Source organism: Eucyclogobius newberryi, unplaced genomic scaffold (genome assembly GCF_026437365.1).
Source record: "Eucyclogobius newberryi isolate DKJ021-1_F unplaced genomic scaffold, fEucNew1.0.hap1 SCAF_7, whole genome shotgun sequence".
In the NCBI taxonomy this organism is placed as follows: Eukaryota; Metazoa; Chordata; class Actinopteri; order Gobiiformes; family Gobiidae; genus Eucyclogobius; species Eucyclogobius newberryi.
The window spans coordinates 1,153,844-1,178,948 of NW_027316389.1; the positions used below are offsets into that span (position 1 = coordinate 1,153,844).

The following is a 25,105-nucleotide window of genomic DNA, read 5'->3' on the forward strand; positions in this document are numbered from 1 at the left end:
CCAGCCGTGGTCAAGCGGGTGGAATGTGTGACGTCATAAAGCACCTGAAGTCTTTTCTACAGTGCAGTGTAAAACAGTTTGCAGACGTCCAGCAGGGGGCGGTAAAGTAACACTTGGACACCAACCGTCATTAAACACCAGAGGAGAAGAAGACTATAGAGTATAAAACGTTTACAAAATTGAAAAGTCATAATTGTTGCATCAGCTCCTCCCCTCTCGTGTTAGCTCCTCCCCACTCGTGTTGGCTCCTCCCCTCTCGTGTTAGCTCCTCCCCTCTCGTGTTTGTTGGCTCCTCCCCTCTCGTGTTTGTTGGCTCCTCCCCTCTCGTGTTTGTTGGCTCCTCCCCTCTCGTGTTTGTTGGCTCCTCCCCTCTCGTGTTGGCTCCTCCCCTCTCGTGTTAGCTCCTCCCCTCTCTAAATCCACCCTCGATTAACTCTTTAGAAATAAAATGAAAGACAGAAGTTTATATCAAATTACAAACACTGAAGAGTAAAGTTCCAAAGTGAAGCTTTAATGTTTCAGAACTAAAGCCAAAAGACGCCATGGAGAATATATAAAGTCTAAAGAGCTGCATTAAGAATAAATCTTATGAATAACTAAAATAACAGTGAAAAAACCCACATAAAAATCTGTCATTTATTTACATTTGAGTCAAACATATTTACAACGTAAACAACGTAAACAACATCGAAACAAACATTAACGTCACATTGACTTCAGTCTCCATTAAAACACGTTTTATTATTCATAAAATCTAAACTTTGTGATTTAATTATTATTTATGATCTGAGTTGAGAACATCTTATTTTTATTATTTAGTCCCTTTTTGTAGCGGCATTGCACCGGGGGGCGCACCGCGCCCCCTGGCGCGCCCCCTGGCGCCGCACCGCGCCCCCTGGCGCCGCACCACGCCCCCTGGCGCCGCACCACGCCCCCTGGCGCCGCACCACGCCCCCTGGCGCCGCACCACGCCCCCTGGCGCCGCACCACGCCCCCTGGCGCCGCACCACGCCCCCTGGCGCCGCACCACGCCCCCTGGCGCCGCACCACGCCCCCTGGCGCCGCACCACGCCCCCTGGTGCCGCACCACGCCCCCTCACGCTCTGGTTCTAAGGCTCAAGTCTCTTGCGGCTGTAGTTTTTGGCGCTGGAGCGTCTGATTGGTCCAAAAGGAGAAATATCAGGATCAAACGTGGATTCTCCTGGAAACAGAAGAAGACTTTAATATGACCACACAACAAGGGTCAAACACACAACAAGGGTCAAACACACAACAAGGTTCAAACACACAACAAGGGTCAAACGCACGACAAGGGTCAAACGCACGACAAGGGTCAAACGCACGACAAGGGTCAAACGCACGACAAGGGTCAAACGCACGACAAGGGTCAAACGCACGACAAGGTTCAAACACACGACAAGGTTCAAACACACGACAAGGGTCAAACACACGACAAGGGTCAAACACACGACAAGGGTCAAACACACGACAAGGGTCAAACACACGACAAGGGTCAAACACACAACAAGGTTCAAACACACGACAAGGGTCAAACACACGACAAGGGTCAAACACACGACAAGGGTCAAACACACGACAAGGGTCAAACACACGACAAGGGTCAAACACACGACAAGGGTCAAACGCACGACAAGGGTCAAACGCACGACAAGGGTCAAACGCACGACAAGGTTCAAACGCACGACAAGGTTCAAACACACGACAAGGGTCAAACACACGACAAGGGTCAAACACACGACAAGGGTCAAACGCACGACAAGGGTCAAACGCACGACAAGGGTCAAACGCACGACAAGGGTCAAACGCACGACAAGGGTCAAACGCACGACAAGGGTCAAACACACGACAAGGGTCAAACACACGACAAGGGTCAAACACACGACAAGGGTCAAACGCACGACAAGGGTCAAACGCACGACAAGGGTCAAACGCACGACAAGGGTCAAACGCACGACAAGGGTCAAACACACGACAAGGGTCAAACACACGACAAGGGTCAAACACACGACAAGGGTCAAACACACGACAAGGGTCAAACGCACGACAAGGGTCAAACGCACGACAAGGGTCAAACGCACGACAAAGTTCAAACGCACGACAGGGTTCAAACGCACGACAGGGGTCAAACGCACGACAGGGGTCAAACGCACGACAGGGGTCAAACGCACGACAGGGGTCAGGGGTCAAACGCACGACAGGGGTCAAACGCGGTCAGGGGTCAAACGCACGACAGGGGTCAAACGCACGACAGGGGTCAAACGCACGACAGGGGTCAAACACACGACAGGGGTCAGGGGTCAAACGCACGACAGGGGTCAATCGCACGACAAGGGTCAGGGGTCAAACGCACGACAGGGGTCAAACACAGGACAGGGGTCAGGGGTCAAACGCACGGCAGGGGTCAGGGGTCAAACGCACGACAGGGGTCAGGGGTCAAACGCACGACAGGGGTCAGGGGTCAAACGCACGACAGGGGTCACGGGTCAAACGCACGACAGGGGTCACGGGTCAAACGCACGACAGGGGTCACGGGTCAAACGCACGACAGGGGTCACGGGTCAAACGCACGACAGGGGTCAATCAAACGCACGACAGGAGTCAATCAAACGCACGACAGGGGTCAATCAAACGCACGACAGGGGTCAAACGCACGACAGGGGTCAAACGCACGACAGGGGTCAAACGCACGACAGGGGTCAGGGTCAAACGCACGACAGGGGTCAGGGTCAAACGCACGACAGGGGTCAAACGCACAACAGGGATCAAACGCACGACAGGGATCAAACGCACAATAGGGATCAAACGCACAACAGGGGTCAAACGCACGACAGGGGTCAAACGCACGACAGGGGTCAAACACACGACAGGGATCAAACACACGACAGGGGTCAAACACACGACAGGGGTCAAACACGACAGGGGTCGGGGGGTCAAACGCACGACAGGGGTCAAACGCGGTCAGGGATCAAACGCACGACAGGGGTCAAACACACGACAGGGGTCACGGGTCAAACGCATGACAGGGGTCAAACGCACGACAGGGGTCAAACGCACGACAGGGGTCAAACACATGACAGGGGTCAGGGGTCAAACGCACGACAGGGGTCAATCGCACGACAGGGGCCAGGGGTCAAACGCACGACAGTGGTCAAATGCACGACAGGGGTCAAACGCACGACAGGGGTCAAACACAGGACAGGGGTCAGGGGTCAAACACACAACAGGGGTCAAACACACGACAGGGGTCACGGGTCAAACGCACGACAGGGGTCAATAAAACGCACGACAGGGGTCAAACGCACGACAGGGGTCAAACGCACGACAGGGGTCAAACACACGACAGGGGTCAAACACACGACAGGGGTCAAACGCACGACAGGGGTCAAACGCACGACAAGGGTCAAACACACAACAGGGGTCAAACACACAACAGGGGTCAAACAAACGACAGGGGTCAAACAAACGACAGGGGTCAAACAAACGACAGGGGTCAAACACACGACAGGGATCAAACACACGACAGGGATCAAACACACGACAGGGGTCAGGGGTCAAACGCACAACAGGGGTCAAACACATGACAGGGGTCAAACGCACGACAGGGGTCAGGGGTCAAACGCATGACAGGGGTCAAACGCACGACAGGGGTCAGGGGTCAAACGCACGACAGGGGTCAAACACAGGACAGGAGTCAAACACACGACAGGGGTCAGGGGTCAAACACATCTTGACCTCTCTCTCTGGGCGTTCTCTTGGAGGAGGACGACGTCTTGAACAGCAGAGGAGAGTTTGTCAGAGCCAGAATCCCACTGGCTGTGACCGGCCTCCTCTTCCTGGAGCTGGGCGGAGTTTCACCTGAGAGAGGAGGAGGTACAGCAGGAGAGAGAGAGGAGGAGGTACAGCAGGAGAGAGAGAGAGAGGAGGTACAACAGGAGAGAGAGAGAGGAGGTGGTACAGCAGGAGAGAGAGAGAGGAGGAGGTACAGCAGGAGAGAGAGAGAGGAGGTGGTACAGCAGGAGAGAGAGAGAGGAGGAGGTACAGCAGGAGAGAGAGAGAGGAGGAGGTACAGCAGGAGAGAGAGAGAGGAGGAGGTACAGCAGGAGAGAGAGAGAGGAGGTACAGCAGGAGAGAGAGAGAGGAGGTACAGCAGGAGAGAGGAGGTACAGCAGGAGAGAGAGAGAGGAGGTACAGCAGGAGAGAGGAGGTACAGCAGGAGAGAGGAGGTACAGCAGGAGAGAGGAGGTACAGCAGGAGAGAGGTACAGCAGGAGAGGGGAGGTACAGCAGGAGAGAGGAGGTACAGCAGGAGAGAGAGAGGAGGTACAGCAGGAGAGAGAGAGGAGGTACAGCAGGAGAGAGAGAGAGGAGGAGGTACAGCAGGAGAGAGAGAGAGGAGGAGGTACAGCAGGAGAGAGAGAGGAGGTGGTACAGCAGGAGAGAGAGAGAGGAGGAGGTACAGCAGGAGAGAGAGAGAGGAGGAGGTACAGCAGGAGAGAGAGAGAGGAGGAGGTACAGCAGGAGAGAGAGGAGGAGGTACAGCAGGAGAGAGAGAGGAGGTACAGCAGGAGAGAGAGAGAGGAGGTACAGCAGGAGAGAGGAGGTACAGCAGGAGAGAGAGAGAGGAGGTACAGCAGGAGAGAGGAGGTACAGCAGGAGAGAGGAGGTACAGCAGGAGAGAGGTACAGCAGGAGAGGGGAGGTACAGCAGGAGAGAGAGAGGAGGTACAGCAGGAGAGAGAGAGGAGGTACAGCAGGAGAGAGAGAGGAGGTACAGCAGGAGAGGAGGTACAGCAGGAGAGAGAGAGAGGAGGTACAGCAGGAGAGAGAGAGGTACAGCAGGAGAGAGAGAGAGGAGGTACAGCAGGTGAGAGAGAGGAGGTACAGCAGGAGAGCGAGAGGAGGTACAGCAGGAGAGCGAGAGGAGGTACAGCAGGTGAGAGGAGGTACAGCAGGTGAGAGAGAGGAGGTACAGCAGGTGAGAGAGAGGAGGTACAGCAGGAGAGAGAGAGGAGGTACAGCAGGTGAGAGAGGAGGTACAGCAGGTGAGAGAGGAGGTACAGCAGGAGAGAGAGAGGAGGTACAACAGGTGAGAGAGAGGAGGTACAGCAGGAGAGAGAGAGGAGGTACAGCAGGAGAGAGAGAGGAGGTACAGCAGGAGAGAGGAGGTACAGCAGGAGAGAGGAGGTACAGCAGGAGAGAGGAGGTACAGCAGGAGAGCGAGAGGAGGTACAGCAGGAGAGCGAGAGGAGGTACAGCAGGAGAGAGAGAGGAGGTACAGCAGGAGAGAGAGAGGAGGTACAGCAGGAGAGCGAGAGGAGGTACAGCAGGAGAGAGAGAGGAGGTACAGCAGGAGAGAGAGAGGAGGTACAGCAGGAGAGAGGAGGTACAGCAGGAGAGAGAGAGGAGGTACAGCAGGAGAGAGGAGGTACAGCAGGAGAGAGAGAGAGGAGGAGGTACAGCAGGAGAGAGAGAGAGGAGGAGGTACAGCAGGAGAGAGAGAGAGGAGGAGGTACAGCAGGAGAGAGAGAGAGGAGGTGGTACAGCAGGAGAGAGAGAGAGGAGGAGGTACAGCAGGAGAGAGAGAGAGGAGGAGGTACAGCAGGAGAGAGAGAGAGGAGGAGGTACAGCAGGAGAGAGAGAGAGGAGGAGGTACAGCAGGAGAGAGAGAGAGGAGGTACAGCAGGAGAGAGGAGGTACAGCAGGAGAGAGAGAGAGGAGGTACAGCAGGAGAGAGGAGGTACAGCAGGAGAGAGGAGGTACAGCAGGAGAGAGGTACAGCAGGAGAGAGGAGGTACAGCAGGAGAGAGGAGGTACAGCAGGAGAGGGGAGGTACAGCAGGAGAGAGAGAGGAGGTACAGCAGGAGAGAGAGAGGAGGTACAGCAGGAGAGAGAGAGGAGGTACAGCAGGAGAGGAGGTACAGCAGGAGAGAGAGAGAGGAGGTACAGCAGGAGAGAGAGAGGAGGTACAGCAGGAGAGAGAGAGAGGAGGTACAGCAGGTGAGAGAGAGGAGGTACAGCAGGAGAGCGAGAGGAGGTACAGCAGGAGAGCGAGAGGAGGTACAGCAGGTGAGAGGAGGTACAGCAGGTGAGAGAGAGGAGGTACAGCAGGTGAGAGAGAGGAGGTACAGCAGGAGAGAGAGAGGAGGTACAGCAGGTGAGAGAGGAGGTACAGCAGGTGAGAGAGGAGGTACAGCAGGAGAGAGAGAGGAGGTACAACAGGTGAGAGAGAGGAGGTACAGCAGGAGAGAGAGAGGAGGTACAGCAGGAGAGAGAGAGGAGGTACAGCAGGAGAGAGGAGGTACAGCAGGAGAGAGGAGGTACAGCAGGAGAGAGGAGGTACAGCAGGAGAGCGAGAGGAGGTACAGCAGGAGAGCGAGAGGAGGTACAGCAGGAGAGAGAGAGGAGGTACAGCAGGAGAGAGAGAGGAGGTACAGCAGGAGAGCGAGAGGAGGTACAGCAGGAGAGAGAGAGGAGGTACAGCAGGAGAGAGAGAGGAGGTACAGCAGGAGAGAGGAGGTACAGCAGGAGAGAGAGAGGAGGTACAGCAGGAGAGAGGAGGTACAGCAGGAGAGAGAGAGAGGAGGAGGTACAGCAGGAGAGAGAGAGAGGAGGAGGTACAGCAGGAGAGAGAGAGAGGAGGAGGTACAGCAGGAGAGAGAGAGAGGAGGTGGTACAGCAGGAGAGAGAGAGAGGAGGAGGTACAGCAGGAGAGAGAGAGAGGAGGAGGTACAGCAGGAGAGAGAGAGAGGAGGAGGTACAGCAGGAGAGAGAGAGAGGAGGAGGTACAGCAGGAGAGAGAGAGAGGAGGTACAGCAGGAGAGAGGAGGTACAGCAGGAGAGAGAGAGAGGAGGTACAGCAGGAGAGAGGAGGTACAGCAGGAGAGAGGAGGTACAGCAGGAGAGAGGTACAGCAGGAGAGAGGAGGTACAGCAGGAGAGAGGAGGTACAGCAGGAGAGGGGAGGTACAGCAGGAGAGAGAGAGGAGGTACAGCAGGAGAGAGAGAGGAGGTACAGCAGGAGAGAGAGAGGAGGTACAGCAGGAGAGGAGGTACAGCAGGAGAGAGAGAGAGGAGGTACAGCAGGAGAGAGAGAGGAGGTACAGCAGGAGAGAGAGAGAGGAGGTACAGCAGGTGAGAGAGAGGAGGTACAGCAGGAGAGCGAGAGGAGGTACAGCAGGAGAGCGAGAGGAGGTACAGCAGGTGAGAGGAGGTACAGCAGGTGAGAGAGAGGAGGTACAGCAGGTGAGAGAGAGGAGGTACAGCAGGAGAGAGAGAGGAGGTACAGCAGGTGAGAGAGGAGGTACAGCAGGTGAGAGAGGAGGTACAGCAGGAGAGAGAGAGGAGGTACAACAGGTGAGAGAGAGGAGGTACAGCAGGAGAGAGAGAGGAGGTACAGCAGGAGAGAGAGAGGAGGTACAGCAGGAGAGAGGAGGTACAGCAGGAGAGAGGAGGTACAGCAGGAGAGAGGAGGTACAGCAGGAGAGAGGAGGTACAGCAGGAGAGCGAGAGGAGGTACAGCAGGAGAGCGAGAGGAGGTACAGCAGGAGAGAGAGAGGAGGTACAGCAGGAGAGAGAGAGGAGGTACAGCAGGAGAGCGAGAGGAGGTACAGCAGGAGAGAGAGAGGAGGTACAGCAGGAGAGAGAGAGGAGGTACAGCAGGAGAGAGGAGGTACAGCAGGAGAGAGGAGGTACAGCAGGAGAGCGAGAGGAGGTACAGCAGGAGAGAGAGAGGAGGTACAGCAGGAGAGAGAGAGGAGGTACAGCAGGAGAGAGAGAGGAGGTACAGCAGGAGAGAGAGAGGAGGTACAGCAGGAGAGAGGAGGTACAGCAGGAGAGAGGAGGTACAGCAGGAGAGAGGAGGTACAGCAGGAGAGAGGAAGTACAGCAGGAGAGAGGAGGTACAGCAGGAGAGAGGAGGTACAGCAGGAGAGAGGAGGTACAGCAGGAGAGAGGAGGTACAGCAGGAGAGAGGATTGGTCATCTCGTCGTCTCTTTTATTGTTGAATATGTTGATCAGAGAAATACTAAAGTTGAGTTTTTTCGGTCAGAAAACAGAGTTGACTCTTTCATTCCTGAGGCGGTGGCAGAGGTGATGATCTGACCCCGGGGGGAGTGACCTTTGACCTCTCACCTGCTGCGGCGTCTCCGCTCCAGAACACGTCATCCTCCATTTTGTCCATCCACATCAGGCCTGGCTCTGGAGACTTCCGCTCCTCGTCTGCGTCCTGAAGCCGACTCACGCCCAGATCACACTCCAGCGCCCCAACCTGGTCCTCGTGTGCACTGCAGCGCTCCTTCACCGCCTCTTTCACCGCCTCCTTCACCACCTCCTTCACTGGCTCCTCCCCCTGAAACAGAACACAATGTTTGAGCCACTTGAAAAGGCTCCTTATGTAATCCAAGTTTTCATATATATAAACCATGGCCTAAAGGAGACCTAAACCGTGGCCTAAAGGAGACCTAAACCGTGGCCTAAAGGAGACCTAAACCGTGGCCTAAAGGAGACCTAAACCGTGGCCTAAAGGAGACCTAAACCGTGGCCTAAAGGAGACCTAAACCGTGGCCTAAAGCAGACCTAAACCGTGGCCTAAAGCAGACCTAAACCATGGAGACCTAAACCATGGCCTAAAGGAGACCTAAACCGTGGCCTAAAGCAGACCTAAACCGTGGCCTAAAGCAGACCTAAACCATGGAGACCTAAACCATGGCCTAAAGCAGACCTAAACCGTGGCCTAAAGGAGACCTAAACCGTGGCCTAAAGGAGACCTAAACCATGGCCTAAAGGAGACCTAAACCGTGGCCTAAAGGAGACCTAAACCGTGGCCTAAAGGAGACCTAAACCGTGGTCTAAAGCAGACCTAAACCATGGTCTAAAGCAGACCTAAACCATGGTCTAAAGCAGACCTAAACCATGGTCTAAAGCAGACCTAAACCATGGTCTAAAGCAGACCTAAACCATGGTCTAAAGCAGACCTAAACCATGGTCTAAAGCAGACCTAAACCATGGTCTAAAGCAGACCTAAACCATGGTCTAAAGCAGACCTAAACCATGGTCTAAAGCAGACCTAAAGCAGTCCAAGCCTGAGGAGTCTCACCTGACACTCGTCCACTTTTCGGTCCTTGGCTCCTCTTTCCTCCTGCACTTTGACCCTCTTCTTGCGCGGCCAGCTGTTCAGATAATCGGGCGTGAGTTTCCCGGCGCTCGGAGGCGACGGCGTGAGCACAAAGGTGTCGGGCGTGGCCACAGGGGACGCCTGAACCCTCGTGGGCGTGTACGACTGACAGATGAACGTCTGCGTGGGTTTACTCCCCTTGGCCGGCGTCCGGTGAGCACAGACGGACGGCGAGACACACCCGCCCTCCGCTCGACCCCGCTGCATCATGGGACTCCCTGAATCTGAGTCTGTGCGTTTGATTTTGAGCTTGGGCAAACCCGACGACTGCATTTCCATCTCCACCTGGTACGTCAGACACTTGTCCTTTTTGGCGACGCCGCGCGGGCTGGAAAATCGCGTGGGGAATTCGTTAGCGTAGCCCAAACGCACGGCGGCTTCGCGCTGTCGCCGGTCTGGGGTTTGGCGGAACCCGTAGCTCCTCGACGGCGTCGCTTTGAGGGGTTTGGGCGATGACAAATCGGCCACAAAGTCGTCTCCGGCTGTGGAGGGTTTGCGCGAGAAGCTGATGTTCATTTTCAGGCCCTGCGCCTTCACCACCGACGCGTTCACGATGTCCAGACTGTCGTCCGTGGAAGCTAACTGAGAACTGGAGTCGTTTTGGGAAGTTTGAGTTTCATCTTCCACGTCGGACCTTTTGCTCGCCTCTGCGTCGTTTGAAGACCTCACGTCCGCTTTGCTCAGAGCTTCTTTAGAGTTGGACACATTTTCAGAGATTTCTTGTAAAACGGAACTATCCATCCTCCTCCTTCTCAAATTTGGAGACTTTTCCGGAACCAAATTGTCAGTTTCCTGGTTCAAAATTATTTCATTTGATCTCGACTTGGAGTTTTGCCGTTTAATTTGAGCTTTTATGGATTTTTCCTGCTCAAAATCCTCCACTTTTCGGTTCAAAGCGTCAGAACTCGTTTCATTTGAGGCGGGTTTTGCCTTCTTTGTAACGCTCTGCTCCGGCTCCACAAACGTCGCACTCACGTCGTCTTTGGACCTGGATTTTGGCCTTTTTCTCGCCGTCTTTGCTTTCGGAATCACTTCCTCGATCAAGTCAATATTTCGTGTCGTTTCTGCTTTTTTTTCAGAGAGTTCCAGGTTGGGCTCAGTAGTGGCTCCGTGGTTGGACATTGAACCCGTCGGCCTCAGAGTTTCGTTGGATCTGGCTCGTAAATTTGGTCTTGATGTTTGAACGTTTCCAGCAGAAACATCTTGCACTTTGGAACGTTCTAAATCTTGGTTGGATTTTGAGTTCTGTCTCGTCATTCTCCTTTTTCCTGCTTCATTTTGGAACTTTAGACTTTTGGCTTTAGAGTCTTTTCTCGCTCTCGTTGGAGTTCTAGTTTCTGGAGAACTTTCCCATGAAAATTCTACCACATTTTCTGGATCTGGTTTGGACATTTGGCCTTCATTGCGTCTCGTTCTTGGCACTTTTTCGACTTGCAAACGATCTTCAATGACGTGAATCTTCTGATCAGAGACGTTCACGTTGGACGGAGATTTTACTCTAGTTTTCCTGCATTTTCCAGGTGATTTTGGCAGTTTTGCTTCATTTGGATTCAGTTTTTCAGGCGTTTCAAATATCAAACTCTTGGCTGAGCGAGTCGCCATGTGTAAAATTGGACTAAATGTGACGTTTTTCCGTTGCGAAGGCGGCGTTTCAATTTTGTTTGAAGTTTTAGGGGAAATTCCATCCATTTTCATCAAATTGACCTGACATCCAAAAACATCCTCCGGCAGTTTATCCGGCGTTTTCAACACTTCAACTTTATCTGGCGTTTTGAGACTAAAGGTCGTGACTTTATCTGGCGTTTTGAGACTTAAGGTCGTGACTTTATCTGGCGTTTTGAGACTAAAGGTCGTGACTTTATCTGGCGTTTTGAGACTAAAGGTCGTGACTTTATCTGGCGTTTTGAGACTAAAGGTCGTGACTTTATCTGGCGTTTTGAGACTAAAGGTCGTGACTTTATCTGGCGTTTTGAGACTTAAGGTCGTGACTTTATCTGGCGTTTTGAGACTAAAGGTCGTGACTTTATCTGGCGTTTTGAGACTAAAGGTCGTGACTTTATCTGGCGTTTTGAGACTAAAGGTCGTGACTTTATCTGGCGTTTTGAGACTAAAGGTCGTGACTTTATCTGGCGTTTTGAGACTAAAGGTCGTGACGTTTGCAGCTTGTGGCACTTTGAAGCGTGAGTTTTGGGACACTTGTGGAGTGGGAGACCATGTGACGCTCTTCTTTGGTGTGACGGCGCTTTTGACCGGTGTTTTCAGGATACTTCTGAGCGGGCTGCTCCTGAGCGGGCTGCTCCTGAGCAGACTGTTCCTGAGCGTGCTGGTGCCAGGCGACTTGAACGGGCTGGTCAGGGTGTTGGACGCTGGAGGAGTTTTTGGAGTGGTGTTTCCAGAGAAACGGCGCCGGCCCGGAGACTTGGGGGGAGTTTTGTTTGGACTCTGGAACAAAGAAAACCACAGGATGTGAGCGATATGTGTGAGACCGGAGAGTTTCAGCGCGCTTTAGGGTTTAAGTCAAGACAAGTAAAAATAATTCCCCCCCCCCCCGAGCAGCAGGCCCCCGAGCAGCAGGCCCCCGAGCAGCAGGCCCCCGAGCAGCAGGCCCCCGAGCAGCAGGCCCCCGAGCAGCAGGCCCCCGAGCAGCAGGCCCCCGAGCAGCAGGCCCCCGAACTCCTTTTAACGTGATCCTCACCTCAAACACGTTGGAGGAAGTGAAGAGTCTGGTCCTCGGCGCTCTCTGCTCTGGTGAGGGTCTGCGAGGGCTCCGAGCGGCACTGAACAGCAGCCTGATGGGAGAGCGAACGGCCCCGACGTCTACCTCAGTGAACGAGGCCGAGAGGAGAGAAGACGAAGGCTGAGAGGAAGAGCAGAGCTGAGAGGAAGAGCAGAGCTGAGAGGCTCGAGAACGCAGCTGAGAACTGGAGTAGAAGGAGTGGCGACGTGAAAACTGCTTGAGACGAGGACTTCTGCGCAGATCTGTGGAGTTACAGAAGCAGATGAACACTCAGATCTGTGGAGTCACAGATGCAGATGAACACTCAGATCTGTGGAGTCACAGATGCAGATGAACACTCAGATCTGTGGAGTCACAGATGCAGATGAACACTCAGATCTGTGGAGTCACAGATGCAGATGAACACTCAGATCTGTGGAGTCACAGATGCAGATGAACACTCAGATCTGTGGAGTCACAGATGCAGATGAACACTCAGATCTGTGGAGTCACAGATGCAGATGAACACTCAGATCTGTGGAGTCACAGATGCAGATGAACATCGCTCTGCTTTAGGATTGTGACGTCTCCATCACTGAACTGCAGAGCTTTACTCTTGTTTGTTCCTCTCTGAGCTCCTCCTTCTGCAGAACTGAGGCCCCTGAGATCATGTCACATGTATCATCTGTTGCTCCCTCACATGCCACTGATGTGTGTTCAATTAAGCTGCTACCACAGCTTGGAACACTTTTCAAACTTAACTGAAACATTGTGAAATGAGGCCTATACTATGAAGCTTAACCTGTTACCACCTCTTTGGCCCTGTGCACAATGGTTGGACCAACATGTCATTGCTTATTAAAAGAGGATGTTATGTTCCACATGTGAGTGTGATGCATCATGGGAAAGCTTAGGCCTTCTAGTTTCTGCAGATGTGCACATGACACACTGTCAGGGCTTCAGAACTCACACTACAGAGGCACAAACATAAACAAAACATCCTTTTTTTAGTCTCGCCTGAATATTGTCCATGTGTAATGGTCCTGAGCAGGACATACTTCATTGTGTTTATGCTGTTCACTGCACATGCTGTCGTCATGACAACAACTGTGTAACATTTCACATCTCTGGAACAGAAGCATTTTGGTGCTTTGACCTTTTTGTATCAAAAAGTATATTCAAGTGATCCAAATATGTGCCAAACTGTTTTATTACAGTTTTAGCTCCTCTTTGATCATAAAACATACATGTTGATGTTTTGTAGAACCACTAATACTATTATAACTGCTAAAAATGTGTCAATGAGTTTACCATGAATTTCCCATATAGAGGTGGAAAAAAATAATAATTATAATATTTTTATTTTATTTTTATATTGGTATAATAAAACATATATCTAACAAAATGTGCGTCCCAAAGGCTAATACAATCAGAAAAATCTAGTCCCTCCTGTCCAAAAATCTAGGCTCTGACGCTCATTACGCACGAGAATACAGAGGATTCTGTGTGAAGAAAGCCTTAGTCCCCCCACCATTCTAAAGCTTGGCTCATTGGCTAGAATAATATGTCAACGTCCCCTACGTCACTGTTAGCATTAGCTAAGGGCTAAAAACAAAGATGGACGCGCGCGCCGGAAGCGCCGCTTTTTTGTTGTTGCGGAGGCTGTAAAAGTCGTGGATGGTCTCATTCTGTAGGAAACAGTCTGAGGAAGAGATCGATGCAGAACATGATCTTATAAGTCAAACAGGTCGTTTGTTATGGACGAGCCTTAAGCCTGATATCGTCATACGAAGAAAACTTTGTTTACTTGACAATATCTGGAAATGTGAAAACGTCAGTAAAAATACAAGTGTATATTGTTGTTCTTTATGAACAGACTGACACAAGGATGAACAGAATTAAAGCCGTTTCCTTCGTCATAAACACAAACAGGAGTTTGTCAAAGTTGAGACTTTCTCACAAACTATTGCCAATTGCTTCTTGGGGCAAATTATTCAATGTAAATCAATGACATATTTGTTTTGTTGAGAAAATAATCTTTAAAATGATGTATAACTTGTATTGACCACGGAAATAAAAGTGATGATGTAAGAGAATATTTGAGATATAGAAAATGCTCGGCGGGGAGCAGGTGGGTGGTAACAGGTTAATTAGTGGTGGCTCTGTGACTCCGCCCCCGTGCTCTGTGACTCCGCCCCCGTGCTCTGTTGCACGTTGACACAGGCTTTACCTTCTGTGGGTTTGACCGGGGACTCTTCCACGATGACCTCGTCTGTCGGGTTTGATCTCCTGCTGATCAAACAGCAACTTAGTTTAGTCTCAGTCTATAAGAGTGTATAATTCTGACTTACCCTCTATAAGAGAGTATAATTCTGACTTACCCTCTATAAGAGAGTATAATTCTGACTTACCCTCTATAACAGTGTTTAAGTGTATAATTCTGACTTACCCTCTATAAGAGAGTATAATTCTGACTTACCCTCTATAACAGTGTTTAAGTGTATAATTCTGACTTACCCTCTATAAGTGTTTAAGTGTATAATTCTGACTTACCCTCTATAAGTGTTTAAGTGTATAATTCTGACTTACCCTCTATAACAGTGTGTAATTCTGACTTACCCTCTATAACAGTGTTTAAGTGTATAATTCTGACTTACCCTCTATAACAGTGTTTAAGTGTATAATTCTGACTTACCCTCTATAACAGTGTGTAATTCTGACTTACCCTCTATAACAGTGTGTAATTCTGACTTACCCTCTATAACAATGTTTAAGTGTATAATTCTGACTTACCCTCTATAACAGTGTTTAAGTGTATAATTCTGACTTACCCTCTATAACAGTGTGTAATTCTGACTTACCGTCCCAGCCTCTGGCACAGCAGCAGTCGGTTGGACACCTGCTTGTGCAGAGGAGTCTCACACACTTTCTTGGTCAGAAGTTTGTGATGTTCTGAGCACAAAAATTTCCATCATTCTCCAGGTTCATATTTAGATCCATCATTTTATACATTTATATTTGTCTTTGAAATATTTAGAGCTGATTATTCTTCTGATCTGAACGTGACTTATGGCCCGCGCTCTGCTAACACAGGAAAACTATGACAACCAGCCATTTGACTGCTCCAGACTGGACCAGAGAACAGGATGGAGCAGAGGTGGAGCAGATGTGGAGCAGAGGTGGAGCAGAGGTGGAGCACAGGTGGAGCAGAGGTGGAGCACAGGTGGGGCAGAGGTGGGGCAGAGGTGGAGCAGAGGTGGGGCAGAGGTGGAGCAGAGGTGGAGCAGAGGTGGAGCAGAGGTGGAGCAGAGGTGGAGCAGAGGTGGAGCAGAGGTGGAGCACAGGTGGAGCACAGGTGGAGCACAGGTGGAGTTGTTTACCGTCAGCGTCACTGGAGCGTTTGCGTTTCGTTCCTTCCACGGCGGACACGCTGCGACTTCGAGGGAGTTTGTTTCTCTTGGAAGGAGACGCCGCGTCTCGATTGAACAGATTGCGTCGCACTTTGGTCACTTCTGAAAGAAAACACTTATGAACACACGATTCACACCAGCACCAGAGACGTTTCAGCACCAGAGACGTTTCAGCACTGACCCTGAGCCGCCTGAGGTTTCACCGAAGTCACACTGGGCCTGGCCTTGGTCTGTTCACAACCAGATTAGAAAAGGAACACACAGGACCGTCACCATGGAGATCACACAGTCATCTATTAGAGCTGTCACCAGCCATCATTTACACTGAAGGATGGAACAGTCTGACCAACAGTCTGACCACAGTCTGACCTGACCACAGTCTGACCTGACCACAGTCTGACCAACAGTCTGACCACAGTCTGACCACAGTCTGACCACAGTCTGACAACAGTCTGACAACAGTCTGACCAACAGTCTGACAACAGTCTGACAACAGTCTGACCAACAGTCTGACCAACAGTCTGACCACAGTCTGACCACAGTCTGACCACAGTCTGACAACAGTCTGACAACAGTCTGACCAACAGTCTGACAACAGTCTGACAACAGTCTGACCAACAGTCTGACCAACAGTCTGACCACAGTCTGACAACAGTCTGACCACAGTCTGACCACAGTCTGACCACAGTCTGACCACAGTCTGACAACAGTCTGACCACAGTCTGACCACAGTCTGACAACAGTCTGACCAACAGTCTGACCAACAGTCTGACCAACAGTCTGACAAACAGTCTGACCAACAGTCTGACAACAGTCTGACCAACAGTCTGACCAACAGTCTGACCAACAGTCACACTCACCGCTCTCTTCTTTGGCAGTTGCACTTCGATCTGTCTCTGGGAACTCTCGGTCAAACTGCGGTGGCGCGTCAACATCCCGCTCCTGTGAAGGAGTCACATGTCAATGTCAGAACCTCCTGCAGACTCCTCAGCTCCCGCGGGCCTCCTCCTCAGCTCCCGCGGGCCTCCTCCTCAGCTCCCGCGGGCCTCCTCCTCAGCTCCCGCGGGCCTCCTCCTCAGCTCCCGCGGGCCTCCTCCTCAGCTCCCGCGGGCCTCCTCCTCTCTCTGTTTTCCTGTTTCGGTTCATGTTTGTTCTGTTTTTACCTCCTCTTTGCAGCAGAACGCTCCCTCAGCTCCTGCAGACCTCCTTCCGTCTCCGTCGCGGCTGAACTGGCCTCTTCTGATGGAGAATCTTTGGTCACCGACTCGTCACTGAAGAAGTCTGAGGGCAGGACTGCCGCTAAGCATTCTGGGAGCTGAGTGCCCAGAGAGTGATACACGGCGGCCAGAACACGAGGGATCGAGGACAGGAAACTGGAAGAGACGGGTTTGGACATGTTCTGAAGAGTGAAGAGTGAAGAGTGAAGAGTGAAGAGTGAAGAGTGAAGAGTGAAGAGTTAAGAGTGAAGAGTGAAGAGTGAAGAGTGAAGAGTGAAGAGTGAAGAGTGAAGAGTTAAGAGTTAAGAGTTAAGAGTTAAGAGTTAAGAGTTAAGAGTTAAGAGTTAAGAGTTAAGAGTGAAGAGTGAAGAGTGAAGAGTGAAGAGTGAAGAGTGAAGAGTGAAGAGTGAAGAGTGAAGAGTGAAGAGTGAAGAGTGAAGAGTGATGATCTCACAGAGGAACGAGAACCTGCTCCTGGAGGAACCTGCTCAGGAACACGGGGTCTTTGCTCAGAGAGATGATCCTCAACATCTCAGCCACCTGAACACCAACGACACATGTGGCGTGTTAATGAGCAGCTTTACGTGCGACGTGTTAATGAGCAGTCGTACCTCCTCAGCCAGTCGCTCTGAGTCAAACTCTGAGTCGAGTCGGCACATTTCCAACCTCAGCAGTGACTGCAGCTCACACCTGAGGAGGAGGAGGAGTAGAGGGAGGAGGAGGAGGAGAGGGACATTAGATTTGCATATAAAGGGTAAATCTGCTAAAACGTGACTCACTCTCTGATCTTCAGGTCTGAGTCGGAGCTGAACTCCAGGCGGATGTTCTTACTGCTCTTCAGCAGGTGAGTCTGAACCAGCTGCTGCACCTGAAGGAGAGAAGGTCCATGAGGGACGGGAGCTCACACGTGCCGGAGGGAACATGTATGTAACACGACTGTAACAAGTGTGTAACGCGTGTGTAACACGAACGTAACGCGTGTGGAACACGAATGTAACGCGTGTGTAACACGAACGTAACGCGTGTGTAACACGAACGTAACGCGTGTGGAACACGAATGTAACGCGTTATATTTGTATTACACACGTGTTACATTTGTGTTACACGCGTGTGGAACACGCGTGTAACACGAATGTAGCGCGTCGTGTGTAACGCGTCGTGTGGAACGCGTATGTAATATGTGTGAAAATAGTGACACCCTGTTTGTCACAATGAGGGACTAGAATCACCTCCAGTGAAACCTGTGATGTGTCAATTCCCTCAGTCTGCCCCAGGGCAGGCGTGACAGGTTGTCATTAGTATTAGTGGTGTTCATAGAAGTATTTGGAGTCTAACCTCAGAATCTTTCCCCACAAAAACCTTGAGTGCAGCGAGAAGAAGCTGAAGTCCAGAGCTCACACTCTGACTTTGGTCTGACACAGTTTTACAGTGAGTGTCCTTCAGATACTGCAGCAGCTCCAGCTCCGACGAGAAGTCTGAGGAACAAGAACATGAGGTTTAAGACCAGAAGTCTGAGGAACAAGAACATGAGGTTTAAGACCAGAAGACTGAGGAACAAGAACATGAGGTTTAAGACCAGAAGTCTGAGGAACAAGAACATGAGGTTTAAGACCAGAAGTCTGAGGAACAAGAACATGAGGTTTAAGACCAGAAGTCTGAGGAACAAGAACATGAGGTTTAAGACCAGAAGTCTGAGGAACAAGAACATGAGGTTTAAGACCAGAAGGCTGAGGAACAAGAACATGAGGTTTAAGACCAGAAGTCTGAGGAACAAGAACATGAGGTTTAAGACCAGAAGTCTGAGGAACAAGAACATGAGGTTTAAGACCAGAAGTCTGAGGAACAGGAGGTTTAAGACGAGGAAACATCAGACAGTCCTGGTCTGGAGCTCTTCAGTGTACATGAGGTAAACTCACTGATGGCGTTCTCCTTGTTCTTGTCTTTGTCTCCAGATCTTCTCTTTGGTTTCTCTGCCGCATTTTGCTCTGAATCCGGTTGAGTTTTCTGAGCTTTGACATTCAATCGAGCCACGTTCAACATCTGCAGAGATCGACTCATGGTCTTCATCTTCTGCTTCACGGGAGTCCTCTGAGCGCCACCTGCAGGACGTCAGGAGGAACTGGTGAAACACAGGAAACATCTGACTCGATCACGGACGCATTGCTCCTCAGCTTCTCTTACGTTTGTGTCCTTTCTTCTGTCCAGTGCAGTTCTGGTACAACTCGCTCAGGTCGCTCAGAAGCTCCTGCTCCATGTCACCGCCTCCAGAGGCCGGCTCAGGAACTGCATGCAGCAATCTGAAACACACACGACGTTCTCCATGAGGCTGGAGCTGTGTAAAAGAGTGTAGTACCTGATGTTCTCCATGAGGCTGGAGCTGTGTAAAAGAGTGTAGTACCTGATGTTCTCCATGAGGCTGGAGCTGTGTAAAAGAGTGTAGTACCTGATGTTCTCCATGAGGCTGGAGCTGTGTAAAAGAGTGTAGTACCTGATGTTCTCCATGAGGCTGGAGCTGTGTAAAAGAGTGTAGTACCTGATGTTCTCCATGAGGCTGGAGCTGACTCCGCTGCTCTCGCTGTGAGGAAACCAGCTCTGGACACACCCTCGCCTGAGCGTGGCATGACTGAGCTCCTGCTGAGCCCAGTCCGGGACCCGGGTCAGGTCTGGGGTCAGGTCTGGGGTCAGGTCTGGGGTCAGATCTCCTCTCTCCTGCTCTTCGTCCTGCTCCATGATGTCGTAGACCACACCCAGGACGCTGCTCACCACCTCGGGCAGCTCGTGAGGGTCATGAGGGTCATGAGGAGCAGAGCTGCAGCAGAGCGTTCTGTCCACCAGGGGGCGCTGCAGCGATGGGGGAGGGGGGAGCAGGGCGAGCAAGGCCGAGGAGAGAGAGAGAGGAGAGAGCAAGGCCGGGCGAGCGAGGCCGTCCTCCCAAACCTCAGCACACTGAAAGAGAGAAGAAGAAGAAGATCTAAACTACAGGGTCAGCAGGTGTTTATGCAGAAGAAGAACATCTAAACTACAGGGTCAGCAGGTGTTTATGCAGAAGAACATCTAAACTACAGGGTCAGCAGGTGTTTATGCAGAAGAAGATCTAAACTACAGGGTCAGCAGGTGTTTATGCAGAAGAAGAACATCTAAACTACAGGGTCAGCAGGTGTTTATGCAGAAGAACATCTAAACTACAGGGTCAGCAGGTGTTTATGCAGAAGAAGATCTAAACTACAGGGTCAGCAGGTGTTTATGCAGAAGAAGATCTAAACTACAGGGTCAGCAGGTGTTTATGCAGAAGAAGAACATCTAAACTACAGGGTCAGCAGGTGTTTATGCAGAAGAAGAACATCTAAACTACAGGGTCAGCAGGTGTTTATGCAGAAGAAGATCTAAACTACAGGGTCAGCAGGTGTTTATGCAGAAGAAGATCTAAACTACAGGGTCAGCAGGTGTTTATGCAGAAGAAGATCTAAACTACAGGGTCAGCAGGTGTTTATGCAGAAGAAGAACATCTAAACTACAGGGTCAGCAGGTGTTTATGCAGAAGAAGATCTAAACTACAGGGTCAGCAGGTGTTTATGCAGAAGAAGATCTAAACTACAGGGTCAGCAGGTGTTTATGCAGAAGAAGAACATCTAAACTACAGGGTCAGCAGGTGTTTATGCAGAAGAAGATCTAAACTACAGGGTCAGCAGGTGTTTATGCAGAAGAAGAACATCTAAACTACAGGGTCAGCAGGTGTTTATGCAGAAGAACATCTAAACTACAGGGTCAGCAGGTGTTTATGCAGAAGAACATCTAAACTACAGGGTCAGCAGGTGTTTATGCAGAAGAAGAACATCTAAACTACAGGGTCAGCAGGTGTTTATGCAGAAGAAGATCTAAACTACAGGGTCAGCAGGTGTTTATGCAGAAGAAGAACATCTAAACTACAGGGTCAGCAGGTGTTTATGCAGAACATATAAACTACAGGGTCAGCAGGTGTTTATGCAGAAGAAGATCTAAACTACAGGGTCAGCAGGTGTTTATGCAGAAGAAGATCTAAACTACAGGGTCAGCAGGTGTTTATGCAGAAGAAGATCTAAACTACAGGGTCAGCAGGTGTTTATGCAGAAGATCTAAACTACAGGGTCAGCAGGTGTTTATGCAGAAGAAGAACATCTAAACTACAGGGTCAGCAGGTGTTTATGCAGAAGAAGAACATCTAAACTACAGGGTCAGCAGGTGTTTATGCAGAAGAAGATCTAAACTACAGGGTCAGCAGGTGTTTATGCAGAAGAAGATCTAAACTACAGGGTCAGCAGGTGTTTATGCAGAAGAAGAACATCTAAACTACAGGGTCAGCAGGTGTTTATGCAGAAGAAGAACATCTAAACTACAGGGTCAGCAGGTGTTTATGCAGAAGAACATCTAAACTACAGGGTCAGCAGGTGTTTATGCAGAAGAAGATCTAAACTACAGGGTCAGCAGGTGTTTATGCAGAAGAAGAACATCTAAACTACAGGGTCAGCAGGTGTTTATGCAGAAGAAGATCTAAACTACAGGGTCAGCAGGTGTTTATGCAGAAGAAGAACATCTAAACTACAGGGTCAGCAGGTGTTTATGCAGAAGAAGATCTAAACTACAGGGTCAGCAGGTGTTTATGCAGAAGAAGAACATCTAAACGCCGGTGCAGAAACAAAGATCTACACAAACATGTTCCTCACCATTCTGAGGCGTTTGTGCTTCAGTTCCTGTAGCATCTCTCTGAACCGTTTCCGGTCCTTGTCCCGGTCCTGGTCCGGACTGTGGACCACCCAGACCTCAGACCCGGACTTGAACAGCTCCTGGCTCTGGTCCGGGTTCAGGTCCTGGACCTGAGCCTTTAGTCGGATCTCCACAGAAGAAGAGAGAGGCCTCTGAGAGCTGCTCACTGGCTCCACCTGCAGGACACATCGCTCCACTGCACCTTCTGCAGGAAAACAGAAATACGTCATATTGCCCCACACTTCTTGGTGTGACATGTTGGTTGTTAATTGGGCGTGTCCTTCATGTTTGTGCAGATCCACACTGACCTTGTTGCCAGGTAACAGCGGCTGGTGTGAGGGGGAAGCACAGTCTGTAGCTGGGCTCAGAGCCCAGTAAAAAACCCCAAACAGACGAGAACCAGGGGCTGAGCTCAGAGTCACAGTTCATCAGGTCCAAGAGAGACGAGAGCGGGAGCAGTCTGCCCCCTAGTGGAGACAAGAGCTGTGCCAGGCAGTCTGCACCGCCACGCTCCACACACCACGCCCCCTGTGGACAAACACCAGCATTACACGCCCCCTGTGGACAAACACCAGCATTACACGCCCCCTGTGGACAAACACCAGCATTACACGCCCCCTGTGGACAAACACCAGCATTACACGCCCCCTGTGGACAAACACCAGCATTACACGCCCCCTGTGGACAAACACCAGCATTACACGCCCCCTGTGGACAAACACCAGCATTACACGCCCCCTGTGGACAAACACCAGCATTACACGCCCCCTGTGGACAAACACCAGCATTACACTATCAAACCTGTAGTCTCCGTCCATAGTCTCCGTCCATAGTCTCCGTCCATAGTCTCCGTCCATAGTCTCCGTCCATAGTCTCCGTCCATAGTCTCCGTCCACAGTCTCCATCCACAGTCTCTGTCTACAGTCTCCGTCCACAGTCTCTGTCCACAGTCTCCGTCCACAGTCTCCGTCCACAGTCTCTGTCCACAGTCTCTGTCCACAGTCTCTGTCCACAGTCTCTGTCCACAGTCTCTGTCCACAGTCTCTGTCCACAGTCTCTGCAGTGTTCTTGCTGAGGGCTTTTGGCATGGCATGCTGAAAAGATAGCCAGGTATTAAGATAACTGCGCACGCCACAGGCCTTTTAGGAGCTGCTGCGCGATATTGTTCACTCGCCTGCTGCGGCTGCGCACCGCCTGCTGCGGCTGCGCACCGCCTGCTGCGGCTGCGCACCGCCTGCTGCGGCTGCGCACCGCCTGCTGCGGCTGCGCACCGCCGTGTGGGCACAGAGCGTCAGAAAATACGGCGCAATACGCCGCTCCTAAGTGGTGAAGTGTGATCATATTGGCTTTCCATGTCAAGCGAAATTTTTTAGGTACTTGATGCTAGCGCCGACTACGGCGTTGTCCCACCGCCATGCTCAAACCTCAGTCCAGCGAGAACACTGCTCTGACCGTAGTCCGTCCTGGAGCTGCTCACCTGCTCGTGCGGTGCCGTGTCCAGCCAGTGCATAGTGACCCGCCTCAGCCTCATCATCTCCTGCAGACCTTGGGACAGAACCTTCTCCGACACGTCTGCAGCGCCTCCTCCTGCTGCCACGCCTCCTGCTGCTGGCGACAGGTACTGCTCCATCTGGGCCCTGGAGCGCGGGCACCGGGACAGCACCAACAGCAGGTTCCTCCCGTCACTCGCTCCGTCCTCCGCGTGAGAGGCGGAGCCCGCACGCCTGGCTCCGCCCCGGGGCTTGGTCGGGGACGTGATGTCGGGCCGGTCCCACTGAAAGTCCAGCAGCGTTTCCTTGACGGCGTTCTGGACACACGCGGCGGCGCTGGTCAGGGCTTTTCTCTGAGACGGCAGCTCACACTTGGAATCCAGCTCCAGCTCGAAGTCCTCGAAGGTTTTGAGGCGGAGCTCCTTGAAGTCACACCCCTTGGAGAAGAGGGCGGGGCTGCGGCCGGAGCGCGAGCAGAACAACTTGTAGCCCCAGCGCACTTTGTCAAAGCCGAACCTGCAGGACACGAGATCCATCAAGAAGGAACTTAGAACCAATGAGAGGCCAGAGAACGACATCATGACCAGTTGATTTTGAGAAATAATTGTAGCATTTTGATCATCATAAACGTAACTGGACAAACACAGACTCTAAACGACGGGCAAAGAGTTCAAATAATACACTTTATTCACAAATATTCTCGCTCTAGACGCTTCTGTCCACAAGACACAAATATGATCTCGACTTCTGAGATAATTAGTGACTGACAGCTCTAATTCAAATGTTTAATTCAGAGCCTCCTACAGGTGGTTCCTACAGATGGTTCCTACAAACAGACCCTCTCCAGCACAAAACACTTCACATTCTGAAGTTCAGGGAGAAGCGTTAGAAGAATGTGACAAACACATTTAGGCATTAAGGATGATTATGGATTATGATCTGTTGTTTACATCTTTAATGTGATGAGTCTAAGTTTACATTTCACTCTCACATGTTGAGGCTCCTGAACAAACTCAAACCATCACAACATTCACACATTTGCATTCATTGTCCAAATTGTCTAAATATAATGTACAGTTAAGATAAACATGGACTTTATGTCAAACTTTCTCTGCATTCTCCATGTTTAAATCCCATTTCAAATAGAAAACAAGACTAAATAAATGAGAGTTATAATCACCTGTAGCCCAGATGCAGCAGGACCTGGAGCATTCCTCTCTTTAACACGCCGCTCCTCCGCGTCTGCTCCTCTTTAGTCTGCTCCTCTTTAGTCTGCTCCTCTTTAGTCTGCTCCTCTTTAGTCTGCTCCTCTTTAGTCTGCTCTCCAGAGTCCACGTCCACCACGAACACCAGGTTATGAAGAGCCATGTTTGACCCGAGAGTTTGACCCACGCACGGGACGAGTTTGACACGGGTTTTACGTCAGAACTGTGCGGACACGAGCTAACGGCGGCTACATGCTAACGCGGAGAAAGTCCCCGGGGAACCGCTCTAAAGTGACGGGAAACCTATGTTTAAGACCCTCTGACCGCTCTCATTCCCCGCACGCTCGCATTGCGGACGCGCACTGACCCCGCGGGACGCACAAGTCACGCACAAGTCACTCCAAAACGCGGTCTTTCCTGCGCAAACCGCTGTGGTCGTCGCTACACTCGCTCCGCGGACGCCATTTTCTTGTCACTTGACACTTCGCGGTTCTTGACGAAAGCCCCGCCTCCGCGCTGTGATTGGCCGCAAACGTTCAAAACAAGAGAGCAATTGGTGGAAAGTTGAAGGCTCGAAGTTGAACGGTGACTGTTCATTGGCTGAGGGAACTGTCGGTTTAAACCACGTGGCCTGTGAACGCGACAATAACAATGGCGACGAGATTGTAACGCCAAAGCAATGGGAGGAGTACTTTTACGGACTACGACAGTCTGAGGAATAAAGTCTGGCGGTAATGCAACACTCGGATGCCAACCGCCATGAAACAACAACAACAACAACAACAACAACAACAACAACAACAACAACAACAACAACAACAACTTTTAAAAACTCTGATTTCACTTCAATTAATGATTTAAAGAAAAATAAATCATCCCTGGATCTTTAATGTAATTCTTCTTCTACAACTGTAGCAACAGTGACTTTAAATTCAATTATAATAAGAAGTAAATGAAAGACCCTGGTCTAAAATGTATTTATGTTTGAGTTTATTTGATTAAGGACAAATACAAATAGTCTTTAGTCGCCATTATTCAAATGAAACCTAAACCAGGTCTAAACCAGGTCTAAACCAGGACTAAACCAGGACTAAACCAGGACTAAACCAGGACTAAACCAGGACTAAACCAGGACT

At 50.9% G+C, this 25,105-nt stretch overlaps 1 protein-coding gene across 1 annotated transcript; it reads right to left on the reverse strand.

The window, feature by feature from the left end:
* Positions 1-1,053: 1,053 nt before the first annotated feature.
* ticrr (TopBP1-interacting, checkpoint, and replication regulator) lies at positions 1,054-24,485 on the reverse strand. The gene is made up of 22 exons (XM_072435577.1): positions 23,945-24,485; positions 22,752-23,280; positions 21,583-21,802; positions 21,235-21,479; positions 19,068-19,480; positions 18,716-18,831; positions 18,451-18,633; positions 17,870-18,009; positions 17,314-17,402; positions 17,146-17,224; positions 16,989-17,074; positions 16,481-16,690; positions 16,178-16,259; positions 15,499-15,547; positions 15,288-15,419; positions 14,769-14,859; positions 14,138-14,196; positions 11,887-12,170; positions 9,114-11,633; positions 8,150-8,366; positions 3,754-3,876; positions 1,054-1,201 (listed from the first exon to the last, which is right to left on the reverse strand). The coding sequence occupies exons 1-22, from the start codon at positions 24,130-24,132 to the stop codon at positions 1,110-1,112; spliced, it is 6,147 nt and encodes a 2,048-aa protein (XP_072291678.1). The 5' UTR covers positions 24,133-24,485; the 3' UTR covers positions 1,054-1,109.
* Between the last annotated feature and the right edge of the window lie 620 nt (positions 24,486-25,105).

Bases quoted from the DNA above. Each gene is read 5' to 3' on its own strand.
- ticrr (XM_072435577.1), bottom strand. From the start codon at position 24,132: ATGGCTCTTCATAACCTGGTGTTCGTGGTGGACGTGGACTCTGGAGAG. The intron at 21,803-22,751 runs GTGAGCAGCTCC...GTTTGTCCACAG, and splicing joins ACACGGCACCGCACGAGCAG to GGGGCGTGGTGTGTGGAGCG. The intron at 19,481-21,234 runs GTGAGGAACATG...TCTCTCTTTCAG, and splicing joins AGCACAAACGCCTCAGAATG to TGTGCTGAGGTTTGGGAGGA.